This window comes from Mustela nigripes, chromosome 11 (genome assembly GCF_022355385.1).
Source record: "Mustela nigripes isolate SB6536 chromosome 11, MUSNIG.SB6536, whole genome shotgun sequence".
NCBI classification, from domain to species: Eukaryota; Metazoa; Chordata; class Mammalia; order Carnivora; family Mustelidae; genus Mustela; species Mustela nigripes.
Window position 1 is genome coordinate 38,714,275 of NC_081567.1, and position 24,868 is coordinate 38,739,142.

Consider the following 24,868-nt stretch of genomic DNA (forward strand, 5'->3'; position numbering starts at 1 on the left):
TTCCGTATAAATAAGGAAGGGCGCCTGGCTCCTGGGTCCTCAGGCAGCCCCCTGGAGGCTGGGGCCGGGCCGGGCCGCCCCCGGGATGCCTCCCAGCCATACCGCACCATGGGGCCCCATGGAACCTGTCTGGCTGTGACCACCGGCTGCGCTGTGCACCCCCACGCTCCCTGGGAGGCGGCGTGGCCACAGCCCTCCCTGACATGGCGCCCGGCCTGGCGCCCGGCCAGACGCATTCCCCAAGCGCAAGCCCTCGCAGAGCGCACCGGACGGCGGGCGCCCAGCCTGCCCGCTACGAGATCTTGCAGTTGCTCCTGGAGCAGTTCTGGGGCGGGCTCTGGGGCGGGCGGATGGACTTGGACCTCTTGAGGCTGTTGCCCTTGCTGCTGCCCCCCGCCCCGCTGGCCAGTGAGTAGGAGCGGCCGTGCATCATGACGGCATTCATGCCATTGGCCATGGAGAAGGACTTGAGGTGGCTCTTGATGGTGACCGGCAGCGGGAGCTTGTCGATGAGGTGCACGGGGGTGCAGGACACGATGGCCCGACAGCAGAGGTCCTGCAGGCTGAACACTGCACGCGGGGGTCAGACCGCAGTGGGGAGAAGGGAGGTCAGACGGCAGGGACCGCGGAGGTATGCCAAGCCCTCGGGGTTCCCTTGCCCTGCACCCTGGACGCCCAGCACGCCACCCCAGTCGCCAGTGCCCTGGCAGGAGACGGAGGCTGCTGACCACCCTGGCCCTTCTGGCAGCTCAGGTGGGACGGGGCTCAGGCTGAGGGACAGGGAAGCACACCGCCACGGATTTTGGGGTCGGCTCTAAGGGGTAGGCTCCAGAGACACTCTTTTCACTCTGGGACAAGGCCCACAGCCCGGCCTCCCAAGCCCCAGGTGCAGACAGGGCATCCTGCACGGTCCCCTCCTGGAACACCAGGACCCCACACAGAGCTGGCTCAGCCGCCCAGGCACTGGGAGAGCCGCGGAGGAGACCCGGCCTCCCCTGCGACCCAGGAGGCGGGCCCCTGAGCGGGCAGCTGGAGGCCCCGTCTGTTTCCACGTTCTGGCCCACAGCCCGGACAGCCCCTTACCTCGGTTGGGCCTCCAGATCTTCTCCATTCCGTGCCTCATCAGCACGATGCGGGACAGCTCGGTGAAGGACTCGATGACATTGAAATTGCACAGTGGGCTGACCTCAAAGAAAGTCATGCCATTCTTCTCCGCGTAGGCACGTGCCTGCTCTGTTGGGACTTGCCGCTTGAAGGCCAGGTGCAGCCGGTTCCCAACCAGGATCCGGGGAACCCCAGGCGCATGCTTGGGGGGGACACAAGACTCAGCAGAGGCACGACACAGGACACCCCCTCTTGGCACTGTCTCCCAGGCCCCAAAGTGGGCAGGGCCCTCACTGTCCGTTCTTTGGCCATCCAGTGCTATGGGGACACAGAGCTGGGCCCTCCAGGCTTCCTGCTGGGGAGGGTAGCATGTATACCTGGGAAGGGCGACCCTGAAGGGCTCTGTGCAGGCTCACACCTACCTCATCGATCTCCTTGATCCATCGGTCTATGCCATCAAAGGACCAGCGGTTGGTGATGTCATACACCAGGAGGATACCCTGCAAGGGAGATGCAGGCGTCAAGAGGCCAGGCGGTGCCTGGATGGAAGAGGTCCTGCTCCGGGCACAGCGTGGCCCAGTGCAGCCAAGCGCTGCTCCCTCCCAGCACAGGAGATACTTGGTTCCAGCCACCAGCTTTCAAGCCGACCATGTGGGTCACTTGTGGTAAATCTTGCCATGAGATCCCCCCACGTTTCCGAGGCACAGCTGGTACCAGCTCTGCACCCTTCTCCTCACTGAGGCCAGGCTGTGGGCACAGACAGCCTGCACGTAGGGCCATGGCAAAGCAGAGCCCTGGGGCTCAGTGCTGCCCCCCCCCACCATCTTGGGCACTTGGCTAGGACAAAAGGCATTTTTTCAACTTTTCTGTTCCAAACACACTGTAAGCATCAACCTGTGATCATCATCAACCTCGAGTGGGACAGGCAGTCCACGCAGGTCTACAGGTGCGGCAGACAGACGGCAGCTGGGTCCCCAACACGCCTTCCCACTGTGTGCCGGCTCTGGCTGGGGACCTGGGCGCTGAGCTGGTGATCTGCTACGGGGGTTGTCCTATCACATCCCTCAGAGGCCCATCAGCTGGAGCTCAGGTCTGGGCTATGTGCACCTGCACGGCTCGCCCGGCATCCCTGCCCTAGATGTCTCAGAGACCTATCACAAGCCTTGGAACGGCAACAGCACTGAGCGAGGGCAGCTGCCGGCCCCTGCCTATCTCTGCCCCTGGGGCGCCATGATCAAGCAGGCCCCGGACCCACCCCGTCACGCCCCAGCAAGGCTCTGTTCAGCCTGGGCCCCCATCACACACACGACAGTGCCGCTGAGATCAAAGAAACAGAGCACCCTCCACCTCAAATGAACCTTTCCTCTCAAATCTGTCCTCCCAGTTCTGGAAGACAAGTATAGCTCTGAGGTCTTGTAAGCACAGAGGTCAAAATCCCACTCTCTGGCTGGAAAGCCTCAAGCAGGGCAGCACACAGCCACCTGCCCACCAGGGAGGGACGAATGGGGAGGGACATTCGCTGGGGAGGGAGAGCCTTCAGGGCAGACGGCCACAACCCACATGAAGTCAAGGGCTAAGACACAAATTTGGGGGGCATTGGAGTCAGACTGGACAGGTCCCAAGAGCAGCTGGGTGTGAACCCTGCCGTCTGGGGTGCAGGGAACAAAGTCTCCAGCTTGAGTGCAGTGAGGGCACGCCACTGGCCCTCCAACCTCGAACAGCCCTTCTAGAAATAACCAAGGAGGTTCCCATCAGAACTGTGCCTCCCTGGGCCGCCTGGGTGACTCAGTGGGTTAAAGCCTCTGCCTTTGGCTCGGGTCATGATCCCAGAATCCCGGGATCGAGCCCGAGTCGGGCTCCCTGGTCAACAGGAGCCTGTCTCTCCCTCTTCCACTCCCCCTGCTTGTGTTCCCTCTCTCGCCGTCTCTCTGTCAAATAAATAAATATTTAAATTAAAAAAAAAAAAAAAAAAAAAAAAAAGGACTGTGCCTCCACGTCCAGGACTGCAAAGGAAGTCAAGCTACGGACACGGCACAGCGATGACCCCCCTCAGACCAAGAGACACCAACACACAACGACGCACGGAGGAAAGCTTCCGTGCACAACCACACGCTGGAAGGCCAGGCAGTGTCTCTTCTGGCTCCTGCTCCCCTGTGTGAGGCTGAAAGGTTCCCACAAGCGGACAGAAGCTCCTCCCTCGGGCCCAGGCATCTGCCATACCCCTCGGCCGCGGGAGAACCCCTGGCTGCCCCTCCCAGCTGGCACCAACCTTCAACAACCACCCCCTTCTGGGGTGGCCCGAGTCTGACAGCTTGGGGTCTGACAGAAGAGATACCCACGCACACCCGTCACTGGGAGGAAGGACACACAGCGGGTCACACTGTAGGCAGCAGGGACCAAAAAGGATCATGGATGCGGCAGGGAAGGACAGGTGGGGCCAGGCACAGGCAAGGTTCCCGGTGACCAGGATACCCCGCGGGGTTCCAGTGCTGGCCGTGTGGCCGGAGGGAGGAGGGGAAAGTAAACTGCCACTAGGTTCTGTCCTTGTCATCAGTGAAACTCACACGTGCCCAGACTTTCTAAGTGAGCGGGTACCCCAGGACATCAACAGAATTCCTCCCCACCTGTCCAGGAATGACCAGTTCCCGTCTCATTCCTGACACAGACAGGGTCCCAGTGCACCCTGCCCCACCCCCACCTGGCGCCCCTGCCCCACAGCAGCCAGCACCCCATGCCAGGCTCATGCAGCAGGACCACTGCTGGCGCTCAGGTCATTTCTCCCATGAAAAGAGCCCCCAGGCCCTGGTCGGTAAAATCCCTACAAGTGGGACTGTGGGCCCAAGGGTTGGTGCCCTTATTCTATGCAGGTTATTTCTACTGACTTAGGAGAGCACACACGTGTGTGTCAGGGGGCAGAGGGAGAGAACCTCCAGCAGACTCCCCACTGAGTGTGGAGCCCAATGTGGGGCTCGATCTCATGACCCTGAGCTCTTGACCTGAGCTGAAACCAAGAGTCCGACACAAAACTGACTGAGCCCCCCAGGCACCCCCAGGTCATTCCTTCTGAGCCACAGCCGTCCCTCAGAGGAGGAATGGATTTGAGTATGAACAGTCTGGTGAGTCTGGACAAATGAACATGCCTGTGCCAGCGGCACCCCAGCCCAGGTGCAGAAGGCATCTCCGGGAATGTAACTGCATGCACGTGTAACACTTTGTCTGGTCCAGCTCCCAGGGAGCGGCCGTGAGGGACATCCTCTACCTACGCCCCACAAGAAGCACTGACCATGGGAGCAGCTATCAAACAGCACGTGCCAACCTACCTGGGCAGGGACAGGTGGCAAGCCTATGCCCTCAGCAGCACTCCATTCACAGTACCTGTGAGCCCTGGACCATTTTCCACAGAAAAGCCCTTTTCATGGAAATGAACTAAACCTTCTCCAACCAGACCAGTGCCTAGCCGTGCTCAGCCCAAAGCTTCCCTGAAACAGAACCTCCCCCAGCCCCAGCTCCCTCCTAGCACTGAGCCCAGGGGACCCCAGTGGGCAGTGCCAGCCTCCCAGGGCCGTGAGTGGCCACCTCAGACCCCAGCAACAGCAAACATGGGCCACGGAAGAAAGCACCCATGGCAAGGGCCCCAAGATAGCCCTGTTGCAGGGCAGGTGACAGCAGCCAGGAGCTGGCCAGGGGCTTCTGGGACCAGGGCCCTCGGGGACCTGCAAGGCCTCTCTCTGGTCTTCAGTAGGGTAGGAGAGTGACAGGAAGCTCAAGGAGAGGCCCCAGCTCTCTTGGTACCATCCATTGCACACTCAGGTAGGGGCCCCCTGCAGACCCCTGCACCTGTTCACTGCCAGAACTTGGTGGGACGGGAGTACAACAGGTGCTCACGGCCACCACCCACCCCGGGGCCAGAGATCTGCCATGGGCTCCTCCGGCCCCAGAACCATGAGAACCCCTAGAACCAGCAGAGCCAAAGCAGGACCCAGGCTGACGCTCTAGGGAGAACAGATGTGGTAACACATGATCTGGCAACCGTGCCGGCTGGCTCCTGCTTCCTCCCGCAGCACTCAGAAGTGCATGTCTGTGGTCAGCCCCAGGCTGACCCTCGGCTGAGGCCAGGGGCGCAGTACCACACCTGAGGGGCCAGCCCCAGCTCTTCACTTTCCTTCCGATGACAAAAGTAATGTGTTTATTGCAGTAAAACCAACAAATATTCAAAAGCGAGAGGAGCACACAGCTGAGCTCCCAGAAGCGGCAGGTGCATGACAAGGACCACCACCGTTCACGTCTTGTCTCACATGTATAAAATCACAAGTGCTGTCCCCTCCTTAAGGAAGAGGGGCCCAGGCACTGTGCTTCTGTGTGCCTCAGCTCTCCCCACACTCGCCTGAAGAGCTGTACCTGCTACTTTACCTTAGCCCCAGTGCCACTGGGCACTGACAGGCGCCCCAAGCTGCACCCCTCACCCCGAGGTCCTACTGTGTTCCGTCACAGAGAAGCGGCTGCCCCCAGAGGAACCGCCAGTGACACACCTGCCCTGCAGGGCGCCCCCGACACTGGCGGAGGAGACTTTGGACATCACCAAGCCAGCGGTACAGCTCACACTTCTGTGCCAGCTCCCAGGACAGGAGCCCGCAAGCCCAGCCTGGGGCTCTTCCACCCACTCTGCACGCTGGAGAGACTCCCCCTGGAGAAAGGGATGGGTCGTCTGCTCCTGTCAACACCTACTCAGTCTCAGGCTGACTCTATCACAGACCAAGTGTCCCTCTGGCTTCCCAGGTCCCACAGAGCAGAAAGAGTGGCATGGGCGGGGGGGAGGGGGGCGTGCTGGACATTAATCACTGCTCACAAAGCAAAACAGATCCCCATGGGGCTCCCCTCCAGCCCCAGCCAGAGTGTGTGCGGGGTACCAGGCAGCCCCCTGCAGCCTGCACCCCACACAGCCAGGGGCCCCAGTCTGCTGTGCACAGCAGGTCTGACGTCAGGGCTCTCCTTGGCAATTCCAAACCCTGGGCGGGGGTGGGTCACAGCCTGCCCTGCGGCACAAACTAGACTGCTCCTGCGTCCACACCACTCAAAAAGGACGCGGCAGTGAGCGCCTAGAGATGTGAGTACACCGCCACCTTCCTTTCTCCTCCCAGCCTCGAACCACACACATCCAGCCGGCATGCAAGCATGTTGTGGGGAGCCCAGAGGACACAGAAAGGGGGGTGTCCACGCCTGTGCACACTGCCCAGCCCTGCCCCGCTGAGGACCTGCGGCAGCCCCTTCCATGGCGGCTCCAAGACTCAAGCCCTGCCGTCCTCATCCGCCATCCAGGCCGGCCTGCCCTGGAGCCACCTGGCAGTCCCTCCATCGGCATATCCCAGTCCCGAGATGCAGAGAAGTCACCTCTTCTTCCCAGGGAACCAGGAATGTCCGGTATGTCCGAGAGTCTTGGCACCCATTCTCTGGTGCCTCCTGCAGCAGGAGCCACAGGAGCTGATGGCCACACAGGGTACCCAAGCTTAGACTTCCAGTGGGGTCTGACAGCACAGCTGCAGGGGTCACCCCAGGTCACGGCACCACACGATCACTAGGCTTACCTGTGCGCCCCTCGAGTAGGACCTGAAGATGGTGCAGAACCTGCCTTGGCCGGAAGTGTCCCTGAAACACAGAGGGGTTGGGGGATGCGGCCCCTGGTGTCCCCTGATGCATGCCTGGTGTCCCCCCTGCGAGGCACCCGCCCCCCCAGCCCGTCCACAGCGCACCCTGGTGGACCTCCGTGGGTCTGTGGGCCTTGGAACCTTGCCCTGTGGGGCTGGGCAACCCTACCCTGTGAGAATTCCCACCTTCCGCTGAGGTTCCGGAAAGCGCTTGCTCTGGAGCCCAGTGAAGGGCAAGGGTCGAGGGCCGTGGTCATGGAGGAGATGACGTTTATGGGCCAGAGTCAGACCATGCAGCCCAGACTCCTGGTTTCTCCTGGTTTTCTTCAGAGTCCGTTCCACGGGGAACCAGGGTCTGTGCAAACGGCTGCTCCCGTCAACAGGACTCCTGACTCGCCCTGGGCATCATGCAGGGACCCTGGGACACTGTGGTCCCTGCCCTGACACCTCACCCCACAGGGCCTGACTCACCAGAGCTCCAGCTTCACCCGCCGTCCGTCCAGCAGGATGGTGGTCGTCTTATAGTCTATTCCTGGAAGGAAGCAGGAGGCAGCTGCAGGCAACGCGTGGGGACAGGCTCATGAGCCTGTCCAGGGCCGAGGGCCATGTCCACCTTCCACCCTGACCCTTCCTGTGGCTTCAGCCCAGCAACCCAAGCGGGCCACCCCGGTGTGGCCCCAAGAGCCTATGCTGGGTGCTGACAGACGTGGTGCAGAGGGAGGGAGGCTCATCTCCATACTGACCTACTTCGTGCGGGTCCTGACACCAACCTCCCAGAGGTTCAGCGTGTTTGGGTTCTTGGGTTCACCACAGCCCCCGGGCCCAGACGACTGGAGCATGCCGGGAGCACGAGGAAGGGCCAAATAATCTCTAAATGCCATCTCAGGAGCGCTCTCTGCAGAAGCCACTCCTGCCCTAGCTCCAGGTTTTATTTTTTTACTCCTTTGCGGGACGAAGTCAGTCCACAAGATGGTAGGAGTAGGGACGCTTTGCTGACGTGCAACATCTTCAAGCGGTCTGTGGGCCACCCAGAGACTTCCCACAAGCTGTGTCTTCCCTCCCCTACTGCTAAGATCATCAGCTTCCCGGCTTTTTGTAACACTTGCCCAGGAGGGCTTGAGAATGGGCTTTTGTTTTAGGTTTCTTTTTTATTTTAAGATTTTATGTATTTGAGAGAGTGAGAGTGTCAGCAGAGGGCGGAACAGGCAGAGGGAGACAGAATCCCCAGCAGGCTCTGCCTTGACGCGGAGCCCAACGCGGGGCTCTATCTCATGACCCTGAGATCAGAACCTGAGCCGGAACCAAGAGTCAGACACTCACCTGATGGGGCCATCCAGGTACCCATGGTTTTTTGTGTGTTTCTTAAAAACCGTTACGTATGTCTGCATGTATTTGAGAGCCGGAGCACACTCAGGGGCAGCAGCGCAGGGAGAGGGAGACGCAGACGCCTGCCGAGCAGAGAGCCTACTGCAGGGCTCCGTCCCACAGTCAGCCCTGAGATCCACAGTCACGCACTCCCCTGACTGAACCACCCAGGCGCCCCCGAAATGGGCATTTTCATGCAGGTGTCGTTCACACACGCACCGTGTGCCCCCAGCACCCCCTCGCTGTCCTTCTGCCAACAGCCAGCTGCGCGTGAAAACCAGACTCCCGTGCACGGGAGGACACGGATAGCGTGAGAACGGAACCAACAGAGCGGGAGAAAACGTATCCGATAAAGGACTGCTATCCGTAACACAGAAAGAAATGCCACAACTCAACAACAAAAACCACCCAATTAAAAAATGGGCAAAAGACCTGAACAGACATTTCTCCAAAGAGGATACACACGCGGCCAATTCGCACGTGGAAAGGTGCTCAACCCCACTCCTACTGGGACTGCCACAGTGAGATGCCACCAAGCACCGTTTAGTTATTGTAAGAAAAACAAACAGAAAATCACAGGTGCTGGCAAGGGGGTGGGGAAGGGGGCGGCCAAATGGAAAATGGCCTGGTGGCCCCAGGTTGCTCAGGCACAGAGCTGCAGTTCCACACCCGCACTGCCCGCGGCACTGCTCACAACCACTGAAAGGTGGGAACAGCTTGCGTGTGCATCAGCAGACCAAGGGTCAGTGGGGTCTGTCCGTGCACTGGACTATCAGCCTGAACGGGCGGACCCGCCAGCGCGGGCTCCACAGGGGGTGGGGGCGCCCTCAAGGACAGCGGTCAGACAAGCCTGTCGCAGGGAGACAAACTCCCTGGGCTTCCCCTTCTCCAGGCCCCTCCCACAGTCAGATCCCCTCTGCCATGGTCAGCGGAGGTCCCCGGGGCGGGAGTGGGTGGGACGTCAGCGAATCCTAGGCACGAGCTTCGGTTTGGGAAGATGGAAAAGCCCTGTGGATGGTCGGTGGTCATGGTCCCACAGCAGCAGGAACTCACTGAGCACTATTTGGAGCTGTGCAAAACCCCCAAAGAGGGAAAATCTTCCATGGCCCCACAAGGCCTCCCCTACATTCTGTGGCCATCCTAGACACAAAAACCAGAGGCAAAACCCTGAGCTTCCACCTCACACTTTCCCTAATTTCAGATGGCGAGGAGCTCGCCTCGGGGTCTGCAGATTGGACCCCCCTACCCTCGGAGGTGGCAGGGCGCTGTGCCCCCCAGCCCTGCCAGGAGCGGCCCCCACAGAAGGCTGAGCAGCCCGTGCGAGGGGACTGAGGAGAGCGGACAACAGGGCCCAGCCACAGGCCGAGAGCCCTGACAGGGCGGAGAGCCCCAGGCGGACAGGTTCACGAGGGCACCAAAATGTCAGATACCTTCATGCCCACCCTGCCCCTCCCCAGATCCGTACAGGGCACTTTATAAAGTCTTTGAACACACAGACCAACAGGTCCAAAGAGAGGCCATGCCCTCAGGAAGGACGGGGGCCAACCCAACGTCCCTGCTTCGCCGGTGCCAACGAGTCCCAGTCTCGAGTCTGCTGCTGCAGAACTGTAGTCACATCCCCCCGCATCACCCCACCCGTCCGTAGCACTGAGCGCCTCTCTGAAAACCTGTGCGGAACACGGACCGCCCGGGGTGGGGGGGGGTAGGCTCATGGGGCTGACCAGGCCTCCCGCGGGCCCGACGCCCAAGCTGATGGCGGCAGCGCACACGCAGGGTGCGGGCCACCCAGGTGACCCAGTCTCAGGTCCCCACACTCTCTGGACAGGAACAGGGCACCTGGAGGCCGGTGGGCCGCCGCGGCAGCCGACCCCAGCCCTGGGCCAGCAGTGGCTCTGCTGATTCCTGAGCCTTCCTCCGCGCCCGCTGTTTCTCCGACAGCTACTGGAGCCCGGCACCGGCCCAGGGTCTGGGGGTCTTCTCCCCGTCGCTTTCAGCGACTCCAGCTCTCCCCTCCACCAGCTCAGCTGATGCGGCACACACCTAGCCGGCAGCTGGTTCTTCCTGCTCGGCGCCTCCCTCCGGGCCCCGGGAGCCAGTCTCGCCTGCCCGGCTCCCCTCCAGGGCTCCTTCCAAGCTGGCTCCCAGAGGCTCTTCGGCCCTTTGAACGCTTCTTCCCAACGACGCCCCGTCCCTAGTTCTTGGACCATGTGTGCCTCTGCCTCCCGGGCAACACTAATGACCCACCGTTAAGGTTCTCAGACCGTGGTGGAGCTAGGATGCCCACCACCCCTCAGAGGCCCCCAGGAGCGGCCGCGGTTCTGGTGACTCTGCTCAAGAGGGGCTCACGACGGAGCGGCTGGGCACCTCAGGGTCTGCGGAGGCTCGTTGCCTTGGACTGGGGGCTGTCCCTGCAAGAACCAGCTGCTGCCTCTGGGCAGCTCCGGACACGACCGGAGCACCTGCGGCAGGGCCGGCGGGGGGCCTCCACCACACCCGCTCCTCCCAGGGAGCAGACCTCCCGCGTCCCCGCGTGGGTGGCTGCGGTCCCAGCAGGGCCGGGGGCACAGGGTTCCTGCCGGCGCCTCCCAGCCAGGCTTCAGGCCTCCGCCTCGGCTTGGCAGCAGCGCCACATCCCGCACAGCCATATTCTCTCTCCGGGGGGAGTCACGAGTTCCTAAGAAGGTCTTTTCCATGGTGTGACCGGGTTTCCCAGGGAAGCGGCAATTCCCTGGACAGGAACCCCTGCCTCCCTCCCTCCCAGACACCAGGCGCTGTTTTGGGCAGGCCAGCGGCAACACCCGGACCAAGAGCGACAGGGATCCCTGTGCCCAGGGAGGCACAGGCCTGGGACCGCAGCTGAACGGCCGTGCACATGGCCGCTGTGCCCGACGGAACAGTCTGGAGCCCCACAGGCAGCTCCGGCACCCAGTGGGTACGGGTACACGCGAGGCACGGGCGGCCCCCACTGCGCCCGGACCCTACCTGTGCCAGGTGCGAGCCTGTCACCCACCTGCCACCACACGCGGTGCGGGCGCCACCACCTTGAGTGTCATGGGTGTCTCGCTGCTTCCGAATTTTACCACGAGTTCTTCATTTTGGGGGAAAAAAAACATCTTCCCCAAGGAACACCTGCACTCGGTACACGTCTGTCGCCTCATCAGCGTCCCTGGCTCCAAGCACAGAGGACTCAGGACACACGTCACACACGTACTGTGTCCTGTAATGTACGCATGTAATGTGTCACATCACAGACACACGCACACATGCATGTCAGCTTTACGTGCAGAGGGGAGGGACAGCGTGCCCTCCATCTCACGGCCTCTCAGGAAAGCACTGGCTCCAGAGGGCCTGGCGTGGCTGAGGACAGCACCCGCTGCCGGCGCCCTGACGCCACGTCCCCACACCCAGCAGCGCCCCAGGGGCACCACGGAGGCCGCAGGAACAGGCGCCTGTGGTCACAGCTGCTGACTGATGCTCTCCGAAGAGACGGGCCAGACGGGAGGCGGAGGATGTAGGACTGGTCCAGAAAAGGTCACTTAAGTTTCAACTTGTCGAAATGCCTGTTTTTGACAGTCACCCTGTTCCTGGTGGTTTGGGGGGTCCAACAAGATGCCCCTGCTGCTCGCAGAGACCCACCTCCCCAGGACCCGTGAGCAGAGCTGTGGGCACATGCAGGAGGAAGGGTGGGCACTCCCCTCCGTCTCTCCCGGCCCCTCTGTGGGAGGGAGGCGTCCACGGCCACATGGCCGGCCGGTCAAGGACAACCCGGAGCTGAGCCGTGCTGTCCCGTCGGGAGTCCGCAGATGGACAGGCTACGAGTCACACTCCCCACACCGCTCCCTCCTTCACGGCTTCACCAGGGCTCACCCCCCTGTCAGCATGGACTCAGGACCACCGGCCTCCAAGAAAGCCCACAGTTACTGGAAGGACATGCTGCTCGCAGGGAGGACGCACAAAGAGGAGCATGGCAGCTCCAGCTGTCTGCCCATCGGCCTCACCGGGTGTGTAAATCAAGGCTGTGAGCTCAAGGTTCCACTGCTCAGAGTGCAGACCACTACCACAACCTGGCTGGCCTCTGGGTGCGGGCACTTTCCACACGCCTGTCAGACCCTCCTGAAGGGAGAGAGCAAGGAAGGACGTCACCTGCCCACACAGGACATCCGCCACCACCCCCTTTCTGTGCCAGGCTCGTCTTACGGAAAAAACAGACACTCGCAGTGTAATTACGTAGCTACTTCACAGCACGATTAAAGGCCACAGCAGGACTGCTTTTTTTCTATTTCTATTTTTTTTCATTTTTTTTTTTAAAGATTTTATTTACGTGATAGAGATCACAAATAGGCAGAGAAGCAGGCAGAGTGAGAGGGGGAAGAAGGCTCCCCGCTGAGCTGAGAGCCAGACTCGGGGCTCGATCCCATAACCCTGAGATCGCGACCTGAGCCGAAGGCAGAGGCTTTAACCCACTGAGCCACCCAGGTGCCTTTTTTTTTCCTAAAGTAAGTTTTACACCCAGCTTGGGGCGTGAGTTCACAAGGAGGAGAGCTGCACCTCTACCCACGGAGCCAGCAGGGCCCGCAGCCCTGCTCCAGTCACGATCTTGGGGTTCAGGGATGGAGCCTCCCTCTCCCTCTGCCCCTCCCCTGCCTCATGCTCTGTCAAATAAATAAAATCTTCTAAAAAGAAAGAAAGAGGTGAGAAAATAAAAAGAAAGAGAGAAACGGCAAGTGCTACCTGGTGTCCTCCTCTGGAACTGGAATGCCGGCTGGTGTTTGAGGGAGAGAAAGCCATTTCCCCACAGGCTCTTCCCTCTGCAGAGGCTCCCAACAGGGGAGTAGATCCCCAGTGGGGCTGAGAGTGCCCCGGGGAGTGCGGAACCCCAGCTCCCACCCCTCCCTTGAGGCAGGTCACCCACTGAGCTCACAGCAGGCTCCAACAGCAACACATGGGTGGGCAACCCCCAGATCGGCCTCCCAGGAAGGACAGTGGGAGCCGGCTGTCTGAGCCAGGCTGCTGTGTGCATCCAACAGGACGTCCAAGCCCAGGGAAGGCAGCCACTGCTTCTCAAATGTTCCTCCCTGGGGGACCGGGGCCGGGCGGGGGTGGGGGGAGAACAAGCTCTCACTAGTCCCAAAGATAGACAAGTAGGGGAGGAATGCCAGGGTCTTCCAGGAAGCAGAAAAAGCCCCCCGTAACATAGGGGGACAGACACAGCAGTCGTCCCAATGAGCCCACAACCCGACAGCCCTCCTGCACACACACATGCGGCCTTCAGGCTTCCTCCTCCAAGGGGGAGGCTGCAGCACACACCTATGCCCCGGAAACGCACCTCACGCCACACAGCATGCTTGGGGACATGAAAGGGAACTCCGCATGTCCCTGCTGACGGAGGCAGCCGTGGGCGACGAGGTAGGCATGAGGTCCCGCGTCCCAGCACTCGTGTCCCTGGGTTCACCGTACAGCCCTCCCCTGGAGGTCGGTGGGAACGAAGACCTGCTCCCTTGGACAGATGTCCCTCTGGGGTCTGTCATGTTGGACTGTCCCCCAGGCAGATTCTCTCCCTTGCTGGCTCTCCAAGGCAAGCTGCCCCACGCAGAGTCTGTGTGCCGGGAAGTAAGCCGGTAGTACTGCCAACAACCCCACAAGCCTGAAAAGGATTCTTTTTTTTTTTTTTTTTTTTTTTTTTAAGATTTTATTTATTTGACACACAGAGAGAAAAATCACAGGCAGGCAGAGAGCCAGGGAGAGGGGGGCGGGGAAGCAGGCTCCCGATGCGGGGCTCAATCCCAGGACCCTGAGACCATGACCTGAGCTGAAGGCAGAGGCTTAAACCACGGAGCCACCCAGGCGCCCCCTGAAAAGGATTCTTGGGGGCACCTGCGGGATCAACTGGTCAAGTGTCGGATTCTCGATTACAGCTCATGCCATGATCTCAGGGCCGTGGGATCGAGCTCCACGCTTAGGGGGAGTTGGCCTGAGATACTCTCTCCCTCTGACTCTGCCCCCCAAAATATGGGCACTCACACTCTCTCTCAAATACAGAAATCTTCCCCAAAAAAAAGGTTGGGTCACCTGGTAGCTCAGTGGGTTAAGTGTCTGCCTGTGGCTCAGGTCCTTCCTGAGCAGTGAGTCTGCTTCTCCCTCTGCCCCTCCCCTTACCCCTGTGCACATGCACACTCTCCCTCTTTTTCAAATAAATAAAATCTTTTGGGTTTCTTTCCTTAAAGATCTCATTTATTTATGACAGAGAGAGACAGCAAGAGAGGGAACAGAAGCGGGGGAGCAGGAGAGGAAGTAGCAGGCTCCCTGCCAAGCAGGAAGCCAGACACGGGGCTCGATCCCAGGATGCTGGGACCATGAGCTGAGCCAAAGGCAGATGCTCAATGACTGAGTCACCCAGCCATCCCTCAAATAAATAATATAAATAAATAATATAGATAATAAATATAAATAATAATAAATAATATAAATAAATAATAAAATCTTAAAAAAAAAGATTCTTTCTGTTCTAGCTGATCCCTGACCACAGCCCAAGCGAGACCCCTGAGGGCCCGGCTGAGCTGTGATGGGCTTCTGACGCACAGAAACTGCTGGGAAGTGGTGCTGCTTTAGGCCCATCATCTTGCAGTAATTTCTTAGTCGGCTTGGGGCCACTGTGCCAGAGTGCCATCATCTGGGCGGTTGACACAAAACAGAGATGGACTTCTCATGCTCCAGGGCCTGGAAGCTGGAGACAAGGCACCAGGAGAGCCTGCGTCCAGGGAGGGCCCCCGTCCTGGGTCACCAACAGCAGGAGGGGCCAGAGCTCTCTGGGTCTCTCTGACGAGGGCACTGATCCCATTCCGGAGGCCCCACCCTCGTGACTCGGTCCCTTCCCAAAAGCCCACCCCTGACCATCACCTGGGGAAGTTAGGTAAGAAGACGGGAACACTGGCGGACAGCAACACTCCATTCAAAGCAAGAACAAAGACCGGCGGGGTCTACCAGAAGCGCAAACATGCACTCCTCTGACCAGCCACCCCAAATCTACCCAAACCAGAAGAACAACACAGACAACTTCCCAGGACAGTGTGCTGGGCAGTATAAGGCCCCAAGCCGCCCCTGCAGATGTCCTTCCTCTAATCCCTGGAACCTGTGGCAATGTATCCTGCAAGGGGAAGGGACCTTGCAGGTGTGATTGGGGGATGTGCCTTGAGATGGAAAGGGTCCTGGGTTATCCAGGCGGGCCCGAGGTCATCAGCAGTCCTTAAAGATGGGGACTCTTTGCTAGCTGAGTCAGAGAGGAGGCGGAAGAGGAGAGACTCAAAGCCCAGAAGGGCCTGACCTGACTTTGAAGACAGAGAAAAGGGAAGGTGAAGTGAGGCTTCACTCACCCACCTTCACCCACCATGTGGGTGGGCATGTGGGGCAGCCCTAGTTCACAGCCAGCAGAGACACAGGCATGGGGATGGACCGCCAAAGCCACGAGCAAGGAAACAGACCTCCCTGAGAGCCTACAGAAAGGAGCGCCCACCGCCAGAGCGTGGGCTGTACGGTGATGTCTTACAGCAGAAACAGGCACAGAGCGGCTGCAGGAGAGCCGTGGGAGGGCATCTGCTGTTAGCAGACGGGGCACAAAGTAAAGCCTGCTCACTGGGGGTGGCAGAGCAACAGGCAGTGAGCCCTGGGACCGAACACTGTCCTAAAGAAACAGCATAAGAGCAAAGGGAACAGAACTCTCCTGCCCTGGCCCTTGGGACAGTCCATAAACCATCCGGTGGTGACTACTAAGGCTGGACAGACCCTACAACTCGGCAGCCCCACTCCTCAGGGTGTCCCTGAGAAACGCACACATAAGGCAACAGAAACAAGTATGAGAATTTTCATAGGAACGTTATTCAGAAAAAACCCAAACATGAAAACATCCCAAAAATCTCTGTGCAGAAGAACAGATAAGGACACTGCAGTCCGCACAGATGAAAGGCGCGCAGCACCGAGGATGCAGTGACAAGCTCGCAACCACACCGCTGTGTCTCACAGAAAACGGAGCCTGTGTGACTCCACTTCCAGGAACACTGGAGAAACACCAACTAGTCTGGAACAGAATCATGGGCAGCTGCCGGTCTGGGAGCACACAGGCTGGTCTGCAGGGAGCACGGGGTCAGAGGGTGGTGATGCTTTCTCAGGTGTGCATGCCCATCCAAACTCTCAGAACTGCAAGTGTGAACTGGACCAGGGCTCTGGACACAAATTACACCGCGAGGGCTGACTAAAAATAACCCAAGGCAGGGGCGCCTGCAGGGGTCGGCCATGAAGCACCTGCCTTCAGCTGAGGTCATGATCTCAGGGTCCTGGGATAGAGCCCCGTGTCAGTCTCTGCACTGAGCAGGAAGCCTGCTTCTCCCTTTCCCTCTGCCCCTCCCCCTGCTAGTGCCTTCTCTCTTTCAAATAATGAATCTTTTTTAAAAAACAAAAAAGGCTGACAACATCACACTCTGGCAGAGACCTAAAGCAAGTGGACCGCACACATGTTGCTGGTGGGCGTCCAGAATGACGGAGGACTGCAGGGCACAGCTGGCCGATTTCCCGCGAACTCCGTGCGCACACACTTGTGAATTAGCAATGGGTTTCATGCCACTAAATCACACGCTTATCAACGGTCAGCACAGTAAACATATTTACCACCAAATTAAACTTTTTAAAGTTTTATTTATTGAAGTCATGTCCGCACCCAATGAGTTTGGGGCACAAACTCATGATCCAGAGATCAAGAGTCACACGTACCTCAGAATGACCCGGCCAGGGGCCTCCACAAAAATAAAAATTTTTAAAAACTGTACATATTTCAGGTGCCTGGGTGGCTCAGTCACTAAGCATCTGCCTTCGGCTCAGGTCATGATCCTGGGGTCCTGGGATCAAGCCCCGCATCAGGCTCCCTGCTCGGCGGGAAGCCTGCTTCTCCCTCTCCCACTCCCCCTGCGTGTGTTCCCTTGCTCGCTGTGTCTCTCTCTGTCAAATAAATAAAATCGTAAAAACAAAAACAAAACAAAACAAACTGTACAGATTTCTACAAGAAGGTTCATACCAGCATTCTTCACAGTAGTCCAAATCAGGGAATGACAAGTGACCAGAACCATGCTGACAGGGGTACAGGAGTGCAAGGGAACGCTTCTCAGGAACAGGACAGACGGCTATGCGTGTGCCCCACGTGAGTGAGTCTCACACCATCCTAGAGTGACACAAACCAACAGCACTCAAGACTCAATTTACAGGAGGTTCTGGAGAGGCAAAAGCAACCTTACAGGGACCCGAAGCAGGCCGAGAGCTGGGGCTGGGGGCTGGACTTCCAGGAGCCACGAGAGAACTTTCAGGGGGAACTGGAAACAGTCCGTACCCTGATTAAGGCAATGGATATACAGGTACGTGCCTGTTAGAGCTCCCTGAACTCCCTCAAGATGGGGCCACTTCACTGCATGTAAATTATATCTCAATAAAACTTATTTTTAAAAAGGAAGCCCGCAGGACATCGACCTGCGTGGATTTTAGGTTAATAGGTCTTCTGACCACGGGATTCTGCACAGACGGGAGCTGTTTGCAAACACCTGTCCCCTAGCACGCTGAGAACACAGACATGGTGGGAACTGGGACATGCCACGAGCTCCCATCTTCCTCCAGGCCTGGGGCTGCCCCCACGGCCCACATACGTCTGTCGCTGGGGAAATGAGGAGGGGGGACTGCTTGATGAAGGACGGAAAAGGAAGCAGAAGTTACCTAATGAATTTCAAAATGCCTTTCTACATACACTCCACGCTGGGTTTCAGGAGAAGCTCTAGGACAGTTTGTGGACGGGTTTCCTAATAAACCAGACCAGACCAGGGCAGGGCAGGGCAGAAGCCTTCATGAAGAGCAAGCATGCTCTGTGAACAAAACTTGGCAAAATTCAGAACACTTAACATTAAAAAACAAACACTCAAAAGTTACCCATAACCCCGAAAGTCAGAGATAGTCACCATTACTGTTTTCGTGTGGCTCCCAGTTCTTTCATTTTACACACATCCGTACATGATGTCGTTAGACTCTGGTGGCTTAACAAGGCATCAGAGCTCTCCTCATGCCCTCATTCCCAAACCACCACCTTTAAAGGCTCTATATATGAATATACCATATTTCCTCTCTGGACCCTTGAGGGTTTCAGACTTTTCATTTCTATCCTTATAAAAGAAAAGAAAAGAAAAAAAAAGAAAAAGCACCTTGCTTGTTTTTAGCGGTGTCCCCTGTCCTTCTGCAGGAAAGACAACTACCGACTCTCGAAGGCTCAGGAGAGCACAGCCGGCAAACCTGCTGCAGCACTGCCCACTCTCCGTGCACACTCTCCATGCCGTGCGCCACCAGATTTACTCTGTCACGCACCCCAAGTTCAACATCTTTCCGTCTGCTTTTCATGAGAACCCCCTCTTGGAGGACTCTGTGTGCTCAACTGTCTTCAAATGAGGAAAATCCTCCTAAAAAGGCTACAACCACCAAGGTGTCCTCACTTACCCAGGAATCTGGTCACTGCTGGACCTAAATCAAATCATGGCCAGCCCCAATGACCAAGACAGCTGCGAGTCTGACGGTCCCCAGGACCTCTGGCTCCCACGGGATACCCAGCTCAGACCACGCAGCTTCTGCAGCTGACCCGGGACCTGGCACCTGTGCTCAGGGACATACTCCTCCCTGTCCAAGCCGTATCCATAAGAAAACCAGACCCAGCTCCTGACATCTTCCTGCCAACATCAGACCCAGAAATGACCAGACCACCCCATGAGAGGTCCCCATGTCCCTGCAGCCACTCAAGGCCGTGCACAGTGTTTCAAGTCTGAACAACGTCACTTAGCCCACTAGCCATCCTCACAGACCCGCTTACTAGGCACTCACCTGACCTCAGCTGCCCGGGAAGGGGCAGACGGGCAAAGACCCAGGTCACGACCCCAAAAACTACTAGATGGAGTGCAGGCCCGTCTCGATCACAGCACCACTGCCCATCCGGGAACCACAGCACTCTGTTCAGCCCCACCCACACGGCGTCCTGGGCTCACAGACGTGTATACCACCAGCCGGGATCTCTTCCAGGGTCCATGTGGACTCACCTGCCCAGAAATCTGGCAGCTGGATGTCTGCACTGTGACACTTCTCAAAATCCGTCCAGTCCCTACCTGCTCCCAGAGCTCTCTGTTCTCGCTCCGAGATGCCAGCCTCCGACACCCTCCGCACCCCTTCTTAGTGAGATCCCTCTCGACCTTCCCTCCCTCTTCGCCATCCTGCAGCCCTGCCTATCTGAGCAGTGCCCACCCAACCCGCACAGATCCCAGTGCCCTACAAATTCTAGCCAAAGGGCCAGACCCCTCTGCTCCACAAACACCCAGCACCTTGAAGGGCCAAAGCTCGTCTCGTGTCCTTGGGTCCCTGCCACACCCGCTGCTGCCAGGTTTACCTGGCCACCTCTGCCCCCGTCCCTCCCCCACCCTCCAGAGGGCGCATGCCCAGAGTCAACAAGGCACTCGACACTGCAGTCTTGGCATGATATGAGACAGCCGGTCATTACTGGGCCTACAGGAGCACAACCATGAGAAGCAAACCTCGTTACACCTCATGCTCGCTTGTATTTATTCTCATTCCCAAAGGACTTAAGGGGCCCATGTCCCTGCATCCAAAGGTGACCCCATACACCCAGTCTTCCCAGTCTCCCACTCCCAGTCTCCTTCCCCTATGTGCGCAGGGCACCAAACCCAGCCCCGTGGGCCACCTTGCTCCAAGCCTGGGTGCTGGACACAGACACCTTACCCGACTTTCTCCAAAGGGGAGATGGCAATACCCTGAGCCATGTGGCCTCAGACCCCACGACACCCACACCAGGTGCCGCCCACTGCCTAGGCCTGGCTCCAACTCCATCCTCTGCCTTCTCCTCCTCCTCCTCACTGGCCATGGGCCCCAGACCAGGAACAGGTCAGATACAGCAGGAGGTGAAGTACCTGACGCACCCTGCCCACCTACTTCCTTGGGTCCTTGTTGGGGTCTCCTTCCTGAAACACACTTCTGTTTACTTCATCCAGCGAGCCACACTCTTGTGAATGGGACCGTGACACAGCAAAGCCCTGGCAGAGAGGCCACTTGGCGTGGCTCTGTGCCAGCCACTGAGGCCCCTGTTCTCTGCCCACCCGAGCTTATGGAGACTGCTCAAGCTTCAGACGCTGTAACTGCCTACTCTAGGACAACTTGGGCAGGGCCATGCCTCCTCAACAGCCAACCAGCCTAAGGAGCTTCATCTGAAGCAGGCATAGAAGTCTGCATCTCCCCGCCTGCCTCCTGGTCAGATTGGGGGAGGCCGATCTTTGTGCCACACAAGCAGCAGGTGAACACCCTGGCCAATGGGGCACTAGGAATCCAGCCCCCCACGGACAGGTGTATATGTGGCACTCTGAGGCCTTCGCGAAAATTCTCTGGAAACTTGGGGTTTGCTGCCCGGATCAGCAGCTGACCCTGGGAGCTGTCTGGGCTCTGCTCTGCTGGTCGCGGCCAGGAGGGAGCCAGGGAGAGCTGGAGCAGCTCAGTGGAGGGAGAACAAATGGGGAGGGTCTGTGGTGAGAAGTGGGTCACCCCTGCCAATCAACACCAGGTGCCCAGTGGCCAGACTCTGACTGACAGAGTCTCTAGAGAAGCGGCGACCAGGAACTCAGTGACCAGCTGCCAAGGCCCAGGGGAAGGGGGTCCGGCAGCCAGTGTCTGGGGAGACAAGGGGCGTCAGGCCCTATGCCGCCCACAACAGCCACACTCTCAGCTCGCCCGAGCCTCAGCTCCTCACGTGCCAAACACGGAACTGACGGTGCCTCCGTCACAGGACGACAGAGAGGACTAGAGGATGGCAAGAGCACCGGGGGAGCCCAGCACTGTGACCCTGCCGGGCTCACATCATACTCTAGGCAAGTATCCCTTTTGGGAACCTAGCATCTGACAGAAAAAGGCAAATCCCAGTAAATCATCCAGAAAAATGGCCAGAGTCCAAAGACAAGCACCAACCACACACAGAGGAAGCAAAGGGACGATGAAGGGCTGTCCAGTGACCCAGCGACCAACACCAGGTTTCTGTCAACACAGTGACGCCGCACACAGGCTGCTCACTCCTCTGGGACACACACCAGTTATCACCTCCGGGGCACACCTCTCATGCCAACACTGGGGACGAGACAGCAGATGAGACGCCATAGGCATACTGTCCGGAGACCGTCCTGACTCAGGAAAACAGCACAGTGGGGCATCTAGAGAGGCAGTCTCTCCTTGGATTGGCACTGAGGATAGAAACAACTTCCAACTGTCTGGAACCGTCCCATGAAAAACCATGGGGGGACATGGTGACCAACGGCCCAGCCATTGGGTTGCTGAAGTGGGCTGAAGCCACGCTCTGGACTGGTCCCACGCAGGCACGGTAGGCACTGTTTGGTCCTACGAACACCAACAGCCAGCAGGCCCCGACACTCACAGAGACATCACGCTTGCCTGGCTTTGTCCATACCTGTCACAAACACCACACTCCTCCCCCCTTTCCTGCTCCCTGGACGCAGGGCTCAGAAAACACTCAGCAGCTCCCACCCACATGGACCCCAGAGGAGCAGATAGAGAGAAATGGACTTACGTCCACTCTTGACTCTTCTGGGACACAGGCCTATCAACCACGGCTTATTCTCCTCAACGTGAAGGTCTGTGGGAACCAAGGTGCTCAGCAGATCATTGCCCTAAGTGTTCACTACCCCCAAAAAAGTGGGAACAGGCCTGTGCACCGTAGCAGGACGCTTCCTGGGCTCCTGGGAGTATCCAGGAGTACCCAGCATGCTGCCTTGGGGCCAGCAGAGACACACTGCCCACCACCCCAGAGCGGCTGACCTAGGGACGCCCTCCAGGGTATCAGCTCCTCACAAAGCACGGGCACCTCCTTGCTGCCAGCTTTCACAACCAGGACTCCCCAACACCCCCGCGGAGGGCCCAGGTGGAACCTCCGTGCAAAGTGTCCTGTTGCCTCCCCAGGAGAGCAGGGGCCTCCTCTGAACCACTGCTGTGTATCCCGGAAAGAGAAAACTCAAACCTCCTGAAAGGAAGGCTTCTAGATCTAGAGACCTGTGAACACAGCACAGCGTTACCAGACCCCCAGGGCCTGCTGCAGGCTCCCCCAGGTGTGGGCACACTGTCAAAAGCGGCTGTCACTGCTCCAGTGTTGGCCCGAGGAAAGGCCACTCGATGATTCGTGTGTTTGCAGAGCAGGGAAGACAATGCGAGCTCACTGAAGAATGATCTAGACCAGCCTGGGCCGCAGGTGAGTAAGCAGACCGGCCCGAGGGGAAGACTTCGATTACATGTCCTTCACGAAGTAGGAATTTCCCTGCCACGGGTCATCTGCTCCTGTGAGACCCTGGAGGGCCAGGCAGAAAACATGCCTGGAAACATGCTGAGGGCTTGTCACAATGAAGACAAGGGAGAACTACAAGTACATCCTTAGTAAGAGAATCAGAAATGTACAACTCAGGCAATGGGGAATCCTGAGAACCAGCTGCCCCAGAGCTTCCAAAGCCCTCAAGACTATCCCTCAGGAAGCCTCTAGAGGGACAGAAGCAAGTGCTCACACAGCTGCCAGCTTCCCCCGGGTACAGAGCCCTGGCCGCTGGGTCAGCGAGCTCAACCCCGACCACACGCAGCCCCCCTCGTTCCGAGCACATCTTAACCTCAAGGAGCCTAGACCCAGGGTGGCACTCTGCCCTTTCTGCTCGATGCCGGGGTGATGACAGGGACCCGTGAGTGCACCTCTACTCACCACCTCTGGCAGATGGCCATCGCGCTGGACCAGCTCACTGTGACACTGACAGCTCCGCTGCCTCAGGCAGATCACCACGTTTTCCTCACTACCAGCCCCAGCTCAGTCAACGTGTCACAGGAACTTCGGCAAACATCACCACCCAACAGAGAGCACAGGGGGTGGGCCCCATCTCTCCAGGGGCTCTGTGTTCCTGAGAGATTGCTGCACCCCACTGGACCACCTGATCCTCAGAAGTGTACAGCAACGTTCCAGGAAACCCCCACTGTCCCAGACAAAGTCTAGCCTTCCCAGGCTCCTCCAAAGCCATGCCACCAGCCACCCAGAACGAGGGCTCCAGGAAGCGATGCCACCACTGGAAAAGCAGCTCAACCACTCACTGTCTGAGGCAGGACAGACACCTCTGACCGTCACTGCCCAGCATCCACTGAGGCGGCAGTAACAGATAAAGGGGCCTGTTGAGGACACAGCAGAGGCTCTCCCTCCCCTAAAAAATCCTGTGTGCTACCCCCCCCCCCTTCTTGCTGTCTCCTCTAAGGTGGGGCTGAGAGCTCGGGGCTTAGGAGGCGGCCCCAGGCAAATCCAGCACAGCTGCCTATGGCCAAAGCTGCTCCAGCAGGAAGGACGTCTCGCCAGTGCAGGTGATCCAACAACCTGGACCAGCCCTAAAATGAAAGGGTCGGAAAAGCCGGTCCACACAGTCAGCCGCCTATAGGCAACAACTTAGCCAACTGCAGATGCCAGGAGCAGTCAGACAGGACCGACCAGAATCCAAGAAACAAAGTAACAAAGGGTGTGGAGAACAAAGGCCCAAAGAAGTAAAATTAGATGAAGGTCTCTGGAACACTGAGCTCCTGTCATGCTCTCCACAGATTTCCTGGTCCCCCTCGAAGCACCCTCCATGTGGGGGGGGACAGGGTCCCATCACAGAGCAGTACTGACCACACTGATTCCCGCGCGCCTCAGCTGTTATTTTAAGGGAAAGATGTAAAGTGGCGAACTGAGTGCGGAAACTGCATTAGCTGCGGCTGTAACGATGCCGCGAAGGGAGGGGTGGGCGTCTCCATCCACCGAGCCCCGAGTCACGTCCCAGGGGGACAGCCTGGCTCGGAGGAACCCCGTCTGCGCGCAGACACCACGGGGTCACGGGGAAGCCCCGGCCACACCTGGCACACCTGTCCCAGCTTCTCCACTCTGCCTGCCCCGAACGCCGGCCAGCCGCGCTGGAGCCGCCGCCGCTGGACGCCGGGGACGTCCTCCCCGGGCTCCGCAACACCCCCACTCTCACGCACCCTCCGGGGCTGGGATGGCGGGTGCCCACGCGGCGCGGCGCTGCTGGACCCCGGAGTCCACTGCGGAGCCGCTCGCCTCGGTAAAGGCCCCCAGCTGACCCGGCCCGGGCACGCGGACTGCGAGCTCGCGGCTCAGCCGCCACCGCCCCCGCCCCGCCCCGGGCTCCGGCCCCCGCCGGACGACCCCGGCTGGGGGGCACGCGCCCCGCAGATGCGCGCCGGCGGCAGGGAGGGCGGCGACCCCGCGCCGCGGCCTTACCGTTGCTGTAGGCGTACGGGGACTCGGCCGCGCCGTCCTGCAGGCTCTCCAGGATCTCGCCCTTGCCCACGTCGCTGTCGCCCACCAGCAGGAACTTGAGCAGGTAGTCGTAGCTCTTGACCGGGCTGCCCTGCGTCCCCATCCTCTCACGCGCGCGCGGGCCGCGCCCGCATGCCCGCCGCGCCGGCCGCGGGAGCAGGGCGGAGAGGAGGCCTCGGACCGACCTGCGGGGCCGGGGCGCGCGTGAGTGGGGCCGGCCGGCGAGGCCCGGGCCGGCGGCGAGGGCCAGGCCCCGCCCGCGCCGCCCTCCCCGCCCGCCCACCCGCCCCCGCCTCCGCCGCCACCCGCACCCCCTCACTGGGCCGCCGTGCTGCGGGCGCGGCCCGCGCGC

At 59.2% G+C, this 24,868-nt stretch overlaps 1 protein-coding gene across 3 annotated transcripts in view; it reads right to left on the reverse strand.

Annotated features, from left to right (window-relative positions):
- Window positions 1-193: 193 nt before the first annotated feature.
- Window positions 194-24,868, reverse strand: part of RAB40C (RAB40C, member RAS oncogene family) — a 25,485-nt gene continuing 810 nt past the window's right edge. The window contains exons 1-7 of one of the 3 annotated variants that reach the window (XM_059415825.1): window positions 24,478-24,565; window positions 17,173-17,316; window positions 7,218-7,278; window positions 6,687-6,747; window positions 1,527-1,604; window positions 1,084-1,306; window positions 194-570 (exon numbers count right to left, since the gene is read on the reverse strand). In XM_059415825.1, coding sequence (XP_059271808.1) covers window positions 293-570; window positions 1,084-1,306; window positions 1,527-1,604; window positions 6,687-6,747; window positions 7,218-7,278; window positions 17,173-17,224 — 753 coding nt within the window. In that variant the 5' untranslated portion in view covers window positions 17,225-17,316; window positions 24,478-24,565 and the 3' untranslated portion in view covers window positions 194-292. Of the gene's footprint in view, window positions 571-1,083; window positions 1,307-1,526; window positions 1,605-6,686; window positions 6,748-7,217; window positions 7,279-17,172; window positions 17,317-24,477; window positions 24,702-24,868 lie in introns of those variants that run through there. The other 2 variants (XM_059415823.1, XM_059415822.1) reach the window with 2 other exon arrangements.